The 15,000-nt window shown below is 42.8% G+C and overlaps 1 protein-coding gene across 1 annotated transcript in view; it reads left to right on the forward strand.

The window, feature by feature from the left end:
* LOC128620076 (SH2 domain-containing protein 3C-like) overlaps window positions 1–15,000 on the forward strand; it is a 34,071-nt gene that overhangs the window by 12,259 nt on the left and 6,812 nt on the right. Inside the window, exon 2 of the mRNA XM_053644727.1 lies at window positions 13,221–13,349. Within this exon, the coding sequence (XP_053500702.1) occupies window positions 13,221–13,349 (129 nt within the window). The remainder of the gene's footprint in view (window positions 1–13,220; window positions 13,350–15,000) is intronic.

The following is a 15,000-nucleotide window of genomic DNA, read 5'->3' on the forward strand; positions in this document are numbered from 1 at the left end:
TCCAAACAGTGTGTTTGTGTGTGTGTGTGTGTGTGTGTGTGTGTGTGTGTGTGTATGTGTGTGTGTGTGCAGTTTGGACAGTGTGGACAGTTTGACCAATCAGAAACATTCAATATGACAGGCTCCACCCAGATAGTTCCTGGTTCTTAAGAAACTCTGGACCAGGAACTAAAGAAAGGTTCCTGGAACTATAGATAGGAAAATTGAAAAATCAGCTGTCTCATTTAGCAATGCAGCAACAGTTCTTAAAAGAACTGTTAAAAGAACATGAGTTCTTTTTAAAAAAAAAAAAAAAAAAAAAAAAAAGGGTTCCTATTAAAGTTGCATATTGTGGGAGAACTCAACTTTTTTAGTTTTAACATAACATTTTGAAGTGTATTGATATCTCAGAAGTTATTCCAGTTTTAAAGAAACATCTTCCGAACGTGTCTGTGTAGATACGTTTGATTTGAGGGTTTGTTTGAATTTTTTATGAGCAGGAGTTATGACCTGCACTGACCGAGTGACTCAGCTTTTTAACCCACATGAGTGTTTTTTATCATCTCAGAGTCGCAGCCCCAACTCCGTTATTGGATTGTCTGTCTTCATAATTCCAGACAGTCTTCCAGGCTGCGCAATTAATCTCTCGCTGACACATATTGATTAATCCGAAGCGTATCTGAACTCCTCGGCTCGCTCTCTTCCTCCTCAGGCGCCGAGCGCAGCATGGTAGCACGGCATCGTGGGATGTGCGGTTTATCTGAGCGTGTAAAAGCCTCTGGCCTTGCACTTTCACACTTGACACCTGCACACAAAGGCACACACACACAAGCTCACACTTATGTCATGGCATAAAGTAGCTAGATCCCTGTAGGCTATATCACACACACACACACACACACACACACACACAGGAATACATCACAATAAGAAAAGGCTGTAGCTAAATCCTCCATGCTCAGCTGCGTATTGCTAGTCACAGGGTTAAAAGGTAATATTAATGCGCCCCCATGACCCACAATCCATCACTGTTCCTAACCTTTGACCTTTCAGCGGCTGTAAATTGGCCCTTAATTGGGCGCTCTCTTTAAACAGGGGGGAGGATGAGGGTGAACGTGGTTATGGCTGCTTATTTCGTGAGCTGATGGATGCAAAGACATGTGCATCAGGACGAGCACTGAATCATCATCAGACATGAGCAGTGAAGGGGGCGTGGCTTCTGTGCTTGTTAGTTGAGTTGAAGGGGGCGTGGCCTCTGAGGAGATAGAAGACAGTTTATTGTGAATTAGCCATTAGCAAACTGACTACAAATGGGAATACATTTCCAGGAAATTACAGCAGCACTATACCTACTTAATTCTGAATAATTATCCTTATAGCACATAGAGGTGTAGAAGCTTATGTGCTATAACCTATTCAGTGCACATATGTAGGGATTAAACCCACCCTTTGATCTAATGATCGCCGTGACCACACGCAGTAACCTGAAAAATCTGTTTTTAGTCCAAGTGGACAGACCTGCTCATGAGGACTTTTCCAGGCCACAGTAAAGGATGAGCTGGAGCTGTTCTACTGACCCCCCTGTAGGACACCATATGCTCCACATGCTCAGGAGTGCAGTTATGCTTCTACTTCTCTCTCTCATGCAATCCTGTTCTGTTATTACAACACACAGAGAGCTTCATGGATCTCCACAGATCCATACAGACCCCCACATACCCCACATACTGGCCCAAAAAAACCCCTACAGACCCATAGAGACTCCCACATTCACCCACAAACCACCCACAAACCCATACAGACTCCCACATACACCCAAAAACCACCCACAGACCCATACAGACTCCCACATACATCCACAAACCACCCACAGATCCATACAGACTCCCACATACACCCAAAAACCACCCACAGATCCATACAGACTCCCACATACACCCCAAAACCACCCACAGACCCATACAGACTCCCACATACATCCACAAACCACCCACAGATCCATACAGACTCCCACATACACCCAAAAACCACCCACAGACCCATACAGACTCCCACATACACCGAAAAACCACCCACAGACCCATACAGACTCCCACATACACCGAAAAACCACCCACAGATCCATACAGACCCCCACATACATCCACAAACCACCCACAGATCCATACAGACTCCCACATACACCCAAAAACCACCCACAGACCCATACAGACTCCCACATACACCGAAAAACCACCCACAGACCCATACAGACTCCCACATACACCGAAAAACCACCCACAGATCCATACAGACCCCCACATACATCCACAAACCACCCACAGATCCATACAGACTCCCACATACACCCAAAAACCACCCACAGATCCATACAGACTCCCACATACACCCAAAAACCACCCACAGACCCATACAGACTCCCACATACACCCAAAAACCACCCACAGACCCATACAGACTCCCACATACACCGAAAAACCACCCACAGATCCATACAGACTCCCACATTCACCCACAAACCACCCACAGATCCATACAGACTCCCACATACACCCAAAAACCACCCACAGATCCATACAGACTCCCACATACACCCATAAACCACCCACAGATCCATACAGACCCCCACATACACTCCACAGATCTATACAGACCCCCACAAACCCCACATACAGGCCCCAAAACCCCCTACAGACCCATAGAGACTCCCACATTCATCCACAAACCACCCACAGACCCATAGAGACCCAAAAACTTCCCACAGACCCCTACAGGCCCACCCATTCACCCACAGACCTCTACAAACCACCCACAGACCCATACAGGCCCACCCATTCACCCACAGACCTCCACAAACCACCCACAGACCCATACAGACCCAAAAACCACCCACAGACCCATACAGGCCCACCCATTCACCCACAGACCTCCACAAACCACCCACAGACCCATACAGGCCCACCCATTCACCCACAGACCTCCACAAACCACCCACAGACCCATACAGTCTCCCACATGTAACCACAGACCTCCACAGACCCATACAGACCCTCATATACACCCACATACCTCCAGAAACAACCCACAGACTTTGACAGACCTTCACAGACCCCTGCAAACCTCTACAGACCTCCACAGACGCACATAGATCCACACAAACCCCTACAGAACTCCATGGACCTCCACAACACCCCCCCCCCCCAACTAACCACAATAAAGCTCAATAGAACCTCACAGAACCTCATAGACCTCCACAGACCCAACGGACCTCCACAAATCCAAAACATTTCCCTTTCATCTTGCCGTGTCTCCTCATTATTCTGGACAGAGGACAGGGATCAGGATGTTGCAACTCCGCTTGTCACTGTAATAGGCCAGACTGTCGTTAAACCCAACACACACACACACACACACACACACACACACACAGATCCAGAGGTGAGAGAGAGAGGATGGTGAGCTGTTGGGTGAGAAACAGAAGCAGTGATAATGAGTGAATATGGCAGCCGACAGTCAGTGTACAGAACGCAGCCAGTTCCCATTAATATGCAGCACTCGCCGTTATTCCTGCACCACCTATGCAATATTAACGCTGCACGTTTGCAGAAAAAGAAATGAGAACACACACACACACACACACGCACACAGAACGGTCAGGTCAATACCGCTGCATGCACACTCTGTAATTATGATACCCAGGCATCCCGGAATAGCGGTGAGATCCAGGAAAATTTCCATATTCTGTTTTATTTTCAGCACTGAGATGACTCACAAGGTGTGGACGGGACAGCTGTGCAACTCTGTGTCACGTTTTGTTGAATAAATACAGAAAATAAATAAATATATATATATATAATGCAGAAAAAGATCAAATAAAAACACTGAAATCTAAAATCTAATGAAGTATGTGGAAGTAAATGACAATCCGGGGTGTACCCCGCCTTGTGCCCCATGCTCCCTGGGATAGGCTTCAGGTTCCCCGCGACCCTGTAGGATAAGCGGTAATAAAAAATGGATGGATGGATGTAAATGACTAAATACTGAAACTGCAGTACTGAAGAATAAATCTAAATAGATTACAGGATAATGAGATTTTCTGGTAGCTAATGCTAATGCTAATGCTAGGTACTCTCAACACCTAGGTAAGTCACAACGACGCTTTATACTATCCAAAAAAAAAAACCCATTAATCACTGATTCTCCTACGCGTTAGCGATCGTTGCAGCTTAGCCTACATTAACGCTAGCAAGCAGCAAAATGACTAGGGATCCTTTCTTTCTTTCTTTCTTTCTTTCTTTCATCATTTGAACTGAATGCGCTCTCATTAAACGTGCATACAGACATCATGAAGAAAAATAAACCCTGGAAGAAAGTAGCAGAGATCGTTAGTGCCTCTGCTGAGTGTATGTAGCTAATACAGTTAGCTGGTTTGGCTAATCTAATCTGAGAATGAAGCTAGCACAAAACTATTTCTCATCAGAACAGGCCACGCCCCCAAGATAACAGACCACGCCCATATCGACAATCTCTACAAATGGCGCAAGCGACTTGTTCATCGTTTGCTAAGTGACTACTTAGCAAAAAGTATGATACATAATAAAGTACAGTAGCAACCACAGTGTGTGTGCGTGTGTGTGCGTGTGTGTACGTGTGTGTACGTGTGTGTGCGTGTGTGTGTGTGCCGTCGACTACCAAATTCACTCATCATCACTTCTTCTTTCCTCCTTCACACCTTGTCATTCTCTTCTCTGTTTGTGTGTGTGTGCGTGTGTGTGTGTGCGTGAGACAGATCACCAGGGAACTGAAAGGTGTCCAAATTTCTGCTTCGGTTCCACCTCATTTCCTCTCTGACACTCCAGCCAACACACACACACACACACACACACATATATATATATATATATATATATATATATATATATATATATATATATATATACAGGCGAATGCGACCAATACACACTACGCGGTGATCTTCAGGGAGGGTGCAGAGTCATGTTTCCATTATGACACCATGCCCAGGTGTGCTCTCCTGAGGAGTCAGGGTCATAGTGGTGGAGCAAATAACTCAAACAAACACACACACACACACACACACACACAAAATTGATCTTCTTATCCTATCCTTCTTATCCTTTGTGTGTGTGTGTGTGTGTGTGTGTGTACCCTGTATAAATAAATCATAACTCTTTATTGCCATGTGTCTCTGTGGTTTCTATCTATTTTTGTTCATTTGTCAGCGTTCATATCCCATGCTCTTTTGTAATTGTCTGACAGTGTGTGTGTGTGTGTGTGTGTGTGTGTGAGAGAGAGAGAGAGAGGCTCCTCAGGCTGGGAAAGCAGTGGTGATGTGTGTGGGGAGTGGGAGTAAACCTCCAGACTTCAGTGTCAGGAAGAATTAGTGTAAAGAGCATCTCCACAGCGGGTGGAATAGAGAGAGAGAGAGAGAGAGCGAGAGAGAGAGAGCAAGAAAGGAAGAGAGAGAGAGAAGGTGTGTGTGAGAGAGAGAGAGAAAGAGAGCAAGAGAGAGAGAGAGAGCGAGAGAGAGAGAGAGAGTGCAGCAGTGGAGGTGTGTTAGTGAAGAAGTGCGTGGAAGTCCTAATGTTCTGTAGCAGTATGTCAATCACATTTCTCCACTTCACCAGCCGTCCTGAGTCTCATAACCACGCCCACTTGATAATCATAACCACGCCCACCCGAGAAGCACCGCCACACCTACTCAAGAATCATAACCACGCCCACTCACAAATCATAGCCACGCCTGCTTGAGAATCATAGATATGACCAGTTGAGTCTCATTGCCCCACCCACTAAAATCTAAAGTCTTCTTTAATTCTTTCTGTCTGTCTGAATGTCTTTCTTTCTTTCTGTCTGTTTTTCTTTCTTTCTGTCTGTCTGAATGTCTTTCTTTCTGTCTGCCTGATTTTGTTTCTTTCTGTCTGTCTGATTTTCTTTCTTTCTGTCTGTCTGAATGTCTTTGTTTCTTTCTGTCTGTTTTTCTTTCTTTCTGTCTGATTTTCTTTCTTTCTGTCTGTCTGTTTTTCTTTCTTTCTGTCTGAATTTCTTTCTTTCTGTCTGTCTGAATTTCTTTCTTTCTGTCTGTCTGAATGTCTTTCTTTCTTTCTGTCTGTTTTTCTTTCTTTCTTTCTTTCTGTCTAACAGCATGATAAAACTGAGTGTTTTATTCCTTACAAAAGACTCACATTTAATATCACATTAAAATCAATTTTTGGGGAAAAAAAGAACAAAGACCGTCCCACTAAGCCGTAAAGGAATCGTTCTGGAGATGCGATTCCAATTACCTTCCCAGATGCGTGGAGCTTTGCTATAATTACTCGCGCCTGAACCCCTTTACACGTATTGACGATACGATTAATCACACGTCTAATTCAGAGCAGCAGCTGTGTCTCACGTAGGCCCTCCTGCGTCACGTGCGTCAGCTTCCTCCCTGGAGCTCGGAGGATTAGCTCTGAAAGTGTCCAGTGACCCGTGACTCCCTGCAGGACATCTCCTCACTGCTGGCCCCTCTAATGGAGCTCTGCATCCACGCCGTTCTGGGAGCTTCACCCCAGCGGGGGATCTGCACTCAGTCAACGTGAGCGCGCTCTGATTGGCTGGTGGAGATGGGTGCAGGGGGCGGGGTGTCGGGGTCTAAAGGGGATGTCTGATGGGAACCGGGTGATGAATCACATTTGAAGTGTATTCATGACAGCCAATGGGGGAGTCGAACCCATTACGCTCAGTGTGTGTGTGTGTGTGTGTGTGTGTGTGTGGAGATACATGGCCACACATCATATGGGCATGTTAAAGCCCTCACCACGTGCCATTTCTGCTTTCTTATCTTACTTTTTGTGGATTAGCGCAGGTCACTGTCCCAAGCCAAGATCAGAAATCACTTCAGAAAAAAAAATCACACGTGATGGTGTGTTTTTAACATGTGGTCATTTCAAGCATGACATTGCACACGTGAGCTCAAGTAAGCACGTGTGACATAATGTGAATGATATGCGATCACGTAAAAAGAAATAAATCATGTGCGACAAAGGCACGTGTGAAAAGAAAATAATGTGAAAAGAAATGAATCATTTGTAAAATAAATAAATAATTCAGATAGGAATGAATCATATGATTCATGTGATTCATATTTTAAACAGGAAAAGAATCATATGTAAACAAAAGTCACATGAAAACAGTGAATCATCCGGATAAAAAAACAAACAAACGTGAATGAATTATATGATTCACATTTTAAATAAGATAAAAATCATATGTAAAAATAAGTTACATGTGAAAATAAACGAATCACGTTAAAAAAAATCACGTGAATGAATCATATTATTCATTTGATTCAAATTTTACCTCACAGGTCAATAATATGTTTTAAAAAAAACCCCCAAAAAATCACATTAAAATAAATTAATCAACATGTAAAAAAGAAAACACGTGAACAAATCATATGATTCACAGTTTTAAATAACATATGAATCATATGCAAAATAAATCACATTCAAATAATAAACGAATCACTTAAAAAAACACACGAATGATTCACGAGTCACATTTTTATATTACATATGAATCATGTGTGAAGAAAAACATATTAAAATAAATGAATCATGTGTAAACTAAGATTAATATTTATCATAGAATGTTTGTGTAAAAAGAAAAAGTCAAACATGAAAAAAGTGAATTGTGTTGAAAAACATAATGACGTAAAAAATGAGTCATGAAGATAGATGAGTGATGTATTTTTTAAAAAAAGTCACATGCAATAAGAAATGAATCATGTGTACAGGTCCTTGTGTAAAATCTGTCTAAAAACCATGTGCGTAACCATGAGACCATGTGCTTTCACGTGTGAATCACGTGATTATTTCACACGTAAAGTTTTTGTGACTTTTCTATTCGCTAATTTGCTAATTCCGCTAACAGAGACGTAGCAAATGCTAGCATGCTAGTCTGTTTTCTGTCTCATTCTGATGATGCTAGTCGTCTGTGTAGGATCAATAATCTTCCTGAATTAGTCTGTGCATCAGACTGTGTGTGTGTGTGTGTGTGTGTGTGTGTGTGTGTGTGTGAGAGAGAGAGAGAGAGAGAGAGAGCAGATAATAGAAAGCTAAAGCACTAAAACTCTTAACAGTACATAACCCGTTGTTTGGACAACTCACAAAGGCACACACACACACACACACACACACACACACACACAGAGGAGGAGGTTATGTTGAAATGCATGTTGATGTTTTTCATGAGTAATGACGGTGCAGTGTGTTATAATAAATTTTTTAAAAAACACAATTTTGGGGACAGTCGAGAGAGCAAAATTGTTCGTTCTCTCTGGGTGGGAGGGGCCTACTTTCTCTCCCCTGTCAATCACAATGACACTATCCTCTTGTGAGCTCAGGTATGGGGAAGAGGGCCGATAGCGCTTTCCTCGGAGTGTGTTAGGAAGCATGTGTTAGCCTTCACCCTCTCGTAGCTGTGGTGTGATAGGCCAAAGCTGACTGGTGGGCAGGAATATGCAAATATATTTTTATTTATTTCTTCACCTACTCATTTATTTACTTATTTAGCACCTTATACTCATCCTAACACTCAACCTTTATACCAGCCTGACACTGAGGATGCTATACAAAGTGTGTAACAAAGAGTAATGCAATTAAAAAAAAATATGTACAAAGAAAGCAGTTGTAGTTGGAGAACTAACAGGCTAACTGCTTTATACGTGTATATGTACTGTGGGTACTGTATATATCTGTCCAGGTGCAGGGAGCGCGTGGAACCCTGTGTGCTCTTCTGCTGTTGTGTTCTGCTGTTGAGATGCTCTTCTGCTCAGCACGGGTGTAAAGAGTGGCTGTCTGACTTTCCGTAGCCTTCCTGTCAGCTGGAGTCATTCTTCTCCTGGTCATTCTCCTCCGAACTCTCTCCTCAGCCAGGCCTTTCCATGCAGAGAACTGCTGCTCGCCGGATGTTTTTTGTTCTTCGCACCACGCGGTGCACAAATCTAGAGACTGGTGTGTGTGAAAATCGCAGGAGATTTCTGAAACACGCAAAATACTCAAAGTCACTGAGATCCCTGCGATTTCTTCTCTGGCCTGAAGTCTGACGTGAACGTTTATCTGCGTGATGTTATGCACTGAGCTGCTGAAACGTGATTGGCTGATTGGATAATTGCATAAATGAAGGGTGTATGTGTCAGTCTGTGTGTGTGTGTGTGTGTGTGTGTGTGTGTGTGCAGGCAGAGCTGACGTGTCCCTGCAGGAAACTAGGCCTGCTAGAGGACTCGCTCTATGTGGGACAGAGTAAAGACAAAAAGAAACGAGGTTGTTCCTCAACTGTGTGTGAAGAGTGAAAGGCAGACCCTTCTCTCTCTCTCTCTCTCTCTCTCTCTCTCTCTCTCTCTCTCTCTCTCTCTCTCTCGCTAGCTCGCTCGCTCTCTTTTCTGCTCTCTTCTCTTCTTCTTGTCTTCTCCTTTTCTTATTTTTTTCTATTACTGGTTTTCTTCTTCTCTTCCCTTCTCTGTTCTACTCTTCTATCTTTAATTCTCTTTCTATCGTCTTGTCTTTTTCTTCTTTACGTCTCTCCTCTTCCTGATGGATTATTGTACGGAGCAGTAGCGCAGTCACAGACGCATAAACAAACACAATAAACCTGAATCCTCTCCACTCAGCCTCGCATTAATAATACAGTGTGCTGACCAGAAAACTCTCTCCTCCCTCCTCTCTCTTCCTCTTCCCCCTCTCCCTCCTCCTCCTCCCTCTTCCTCTTCCTCCTTCTCTCTCATCTTTACTCCTCTTCCTCCCCCCTCTCCGCTTCCTCTCTCCTCTTCCTCTACCTCTTCTCTCCTCCCCCTTCTCCCTCCTCTTCCTCCTCTCTCCTCTTCCTCCCCCCCTCTCCTCTACCTCGCTCCTCCTCCTCCTCTCTCCATTTCTTCCCCCTCTCTCCTCTACCTTCACTCTCCTCCTCCTCTCTCTTCCTCCTTCTCTCTCCTCTTTACTCCTCTTCCTCCACCCTCTTCCTCTTCCTCCTCTCTCCTCTTCCTCCACCCTCTTCCTCTTCTTCCCCCTCTCTCCTCTACTTCTCTCCACTACCTCCCCCTCTCTCCTCTACCTCCTCTCCATTCTCCTCCTCTCTCCTGAACACGAAGTGGCTCGTGTGCAGATCTGTTTTTTCCCCATGGTCGCAACACCAGATTATTGTTTCAGAGCTCGAGGCCCAAACACCCCGGCGTGTTTCTCCTCTCAGCCGCCAAAGTCAATTACAGCGGTATGAGATTACGTAGGGACGGAGTGTGCGGACGGACGTGCGCTCCTTCCCCCGAGGCACCGGGGCAAAAGTAATAACTTCATCCACTTGACCCTGCAGCTCTGTTACACATGCTGCACACACACACACACACACACACACACACTCAGGAAGATAATCAAACCCGAGCTGAGACCACCACCACTCCACTTCAGCTCCTACATCCATGTCGCACTTTAGAGAGAGAGAAAAAGAAACAGATGCTAAATCAATTTATTTTGGAGGAAGTGAAGAACAGCGTGACCTAGAACACACACACACACACACACACACACACACACACACACACAGAGTCACATCTACCCACATGTTGGTGGATTTTTAAACCCTCAGCTCCAGTGTACTTTTGATTGATTTATTTATTACATTTTTTTCTGTCAGGATTATGATTTTGTAAATAATTTTTTTTATTATTATTTATTGTGAAATTATAATTCTACTGCAATTCAAAACCAGTAACCAAAAAGCTTGAGGTATCATTCATGGTTTCTTTAAATATTAATATATTCAATAATTCCGTCAGTTTAACGCTGCTTTAACAAAAAAGAAGGAGAAATGAATGAGTTTATAACCATAATTCCGTGTATATTACATTTCTTACATAATTACAAACATAACACACATCACACTGTGTTTGCTTCTATATTTATATTATTATACTCCCCGTGTTATTTTAGTTCGTTTTAGGGCGTTTGTATGAAGTTTCTTTTTTAATTGTAGTTTTTCATTTTTGATTTATATTTATTTCAGACATATTTAATGTAATTATGATGTAGGATGATATGACATCATCCAGCACAAAAATGCAGCTTTAAAGCCTTTATCTTAAAGTTACCCAATGCAAAGTTTCCAGAAAAAAATATGTATGTATATATATTATACTTTTCATTTTAAAGAATTAAAATGATAACAATGAGACGTTTAGTGTTTTGAGTTTCGCAGAAAAAATATCTATTAAAATATTTCATTGAAATATGAAAATGAATCATTGCTAATAACTTCTTTATTATTATTTTTTTTTTGCTTTATTTTGGGGCATAAACTTTTAGTACACAAAGTTTTTAGAGAAACAGGAAAAAAGTCCTTCATATATAATAATAATAATAATAATAATAATAATAATAATAATAATAATAAACTCTGCCCCCTCTGTTCCAGTCACTGTCTCTTTTATTAACACAAATAAAGCAGTGTTTGTCTCTCTCTCTCTCTCTCTCTCTCTCTCTCTCTCTCTCTCTCTCTCTCTCTCTCTGTGTGTGTGTGTGTGTGTGTGTGTGTGTGTGTGTGTGTGTGTGTTTTGTTCAAGGTCATGGTCTTACACTCTGACACTGTGCCTGAACTTCATCTCAGCTGAAACACACAAAGCATCTATTGTGAATCTCTCTCTCTGTTGTCTCTCCTCTCTCTCTCTCTTTGTCTCTCCTCTCTCTCTCCTCTCTCTCTTTGTCTATCCTCTCTCTCTCCTCTCTCTCCTCTCTCTCTCTCGTCTCTCTCTCTCCTCTTTCTCTCCTCTCTCTCTCTCCTCTCTCTCCTCTCTCTCTCTCTCTGTTGTCTCTCTCCTCTCTCTCTCTTTGTCTCTCCTCTCTCTCTCCTCTCTCTCTTTGTCTATCCTCTCTCTCTCCTCTCTCTCCTCTCTCTCTCTCGTCTCTCTCTCTCCTCTTTCTCTCCTCTCTCTCTCTCCTCTCTCTCCTCTCTCTCTCTCTGTTGTCTCTCTCCTCTCTCTCTCTTTGTCTCTCCTCTCTCTCTCCTCTCTCTCTTTGTCTATCCTCTCTCTCTCCTCTCTCTCCTCCCTCTCTCGTCTCTCTCTCCTCTTTCTCTCCTCTCTCTCTCTCCTCTCTCTCCTCTCTCTCTCTCTCTGTTGTCTCTCTCCTCTCTCTCTCTTTGTCTCTCCTCTCTCTCTCTTCTCTCTCTCTCTTCTCTCTCCTCTCTCTCTCTTTGTCTATCCTCTCTCTCTCCTCTCTCTCCTCTCTCTCTCTCGTCTCTCTCTCTCCTCTTTCTCTCCTCTCTCTCTCTCCTCTCTCTCCTCTCTCTCTCTCGTCTCTCTCTCTCCTCTTTCTCTCCTCTCTCTCTCTCCTCTCTCTCCTCTCTCTCTCTCGTCTCTCTCTCTCCTCTTTCTCTCCTCTCTCTCTCTCCTCTCTCTCCTCTCTCTCTCGTCTCTCGTCTCTCTCTCCTCTCTCTCTCGTCTCTCGTCTCTCTCTCTCTCGTCTCTCTCCTCTCTCTCTCCTCTCTCTCTCATCTCTCTCGTCTCTCTCTCTCTCTCTCTCTCTCTCATCTTCCTCGTCAGTTATTCCTCCCACTGTATCTGTGTGACACGAGGAAGTCTTTAATACACCAGATCTGAGCTTCTACGCGTGTGTGTGTGTGTGTGTGTGTGTGTGTGTGTGTGTGTGTGATATAGGAGATATTTAAAGCCCTGCTCTGTGGGTATTAGGTGAGAACAGAAGTGATGATGAACCGCGTGAAGCTTTTATTTTCACGTTCCTGATTCACATGCACAGGAATTTAATAAGATCGAGGCGATGGAGTTGTTCTAGAACCTTCGTGTTCTGCGTCCTTGGAATGAAAAGGTTTAAGATATTATTCATGAAAGAGACTTTAAATACATTAAAACGGACAGATTTAACACTTCAATCAATAACGTTTTAGCAGAAAAAAAATACATTAAAATTTCTTTGTGAATGAATTCGAGTCTGGTGTTTATTTTATGTGTGTTAGATATAAATATGTGCAACATTGTATTGCACAGATACGATATTGTATTCTATTTATTTACATTGTATTGTACTGTATGGAATGTTTACTCTTTTAAATAATTCCCAGTTTGTCTTCTCTGTATGTTTTTAATTTTCATGAATATAAGAGTGAAAATAATTGCTGGAAGAAATTCGATACAACTAAAATTGTGTGTGTGTGTGTGTGTGTGTGTGTGTGTGTAGTTCTCCAAGGAGAAGTACCTGTTGGAGTCTCCCCCGGAGAAGCTGAGGAAGGAGCTGGAGGAGGAACTCAAACTCAGCAGCAGTGACCTGAGGAGCCACGGCTGGTACCATGGCCGCATCCCACGAGAGGTGTGTGTGTGTGTGTGTGTGTGTGTGTGTGTGTGTACAGTATACTGTATTATTGATTTATTTCCTCATGTTACATTTATCGAGTACCTTTCTAACACCCAAGGTTGCTTTATAAAGAAATCTATTCACAAAGTAGAACATTAATAAACAAACAACAATGAATAAAAAAATGTAAATAAATACGTTTATAAGTAAATAAAGTACAGGAAGTTAACTTTATTTATGTAAGTCCAGTGTCTGTCACAAGCATCTTTTATTACAGTTTATAATATACACATCGTTTCACCCAGTATCACACGTTTACATAAAAATTCTTCATTAAAAAAGTTCCACAAAGCTGCTTGTGGCAGGTTAGCGTTGGCGATGCTAAGCTGGAGGCTATTAGCTTCTATTACTGCGAAATTAGAAAAGCACATTTCAGACACCAGTCCAGGATAGGATGAGTGCATTTGGGATTCATTTCTACATTTTATTTTTGGCTGGATTATTGTTTTAGGCAAAAATGAACCAGGTTCTTTTTTATATATTGAATATATATGTCGTATTAATTTATTTTAGCATGTGTTTAGCAAAATATACCCTAATTATACTATCCTAATTAATTATTTACACGTGTACATTTATGGGTTTCTATATTTTCAGTATGTGAAGGTTGGGAATAGAGACTAACAGGTAAACACTGATGTAGTGTCCTGTAGTATTAGCCTAATCGTGTGTGTGTGTGTGTGTGTGTGTGTGTGTGTGATAGTTACCATAAAGCACTCTGTTAGCTGCCCACGCTGTCTGTGGTGTGACTACAGCCATCTGTGTGTTGGTGTTAGTCCAGCTGGAGGACAGGAATCTCCACATCCTCCTCTTTAAGCCTGATCTGGTAATGGTCACGATTCTGCTGCAGTATAACAGAGCCGTGCTTACAGCGCCCTCTGGTGGACAGTTCTGGTTTAACCTTTACAGCGGGAGCACCAGGATAGTGAGGAAGGGGTGCCAATATTTATGACACAGCTTCATTAATTCAAAGTGGTGCCTATGGGAGAAAGAATTGGGTCAAAGAGGTGTTGTCAATGTGCCTATCACTCCTAGTAAGAAGGCGTGGTCTGTCAATCCAAACGTAGTAGGTGTGGCATCTGTGTTAATCAGTTCAAAGGAAAGAGGTGTGGCCTCTCTGTGTCTGTCTGTCTTAATAAAGGAGGCGTGGTCTCTGTACCTGTCAGTTCAAAGTAAATGGTCATGGCCTCTGTGTATACAGGTTCAAAGAAAGGAGGTGTGGCCTATGTATGTATAGGTTCAAAGAAAGAAGGTGTGGCTTATGTGTATATAGGTTCTAAGAAAGGCGGTGTGGCCTATGTGTATCTCATTTCAAAGTAAGGAGGTGTGGTCTCTGTGTATACAGGTTCAAAGAAAGGAGGTGTGGCCTGTGTGTATATAGGTTCAAAGAAAGGAGGTGTGGCCTCTGTGTATATCATTTCAAAGAAAGGAGGTGTGGCCTCTGTGCATACAGGTTCAAAGAAAGGAGGTGTGGCCTCTGTATATATAGGTTCAAATAAAGGAGGCGTGGCCTCTGTATATATAGGTTCAAATAAAGGAGCTGTGGCCTCTGTGTATATAATTTCAAAGAAAGGAGGTGTGGCCTCTGTGTATATAATTTCAAAGA

This window comes from Ictalurus furcatus, chromosome 16 (assembly GCF_023375685.1).
Source record: "Ictalurus furcatus strain D&B chromosome 16, Billie_1.0, whole genome shotgun sequence".
Classification (NCBI taxonomy): Eukaryota; Metazoa; Chordata; class Actinopteri; order Siluriformes; family Ictaluridae; genus Ictalurus; species Ictalurus furcatus.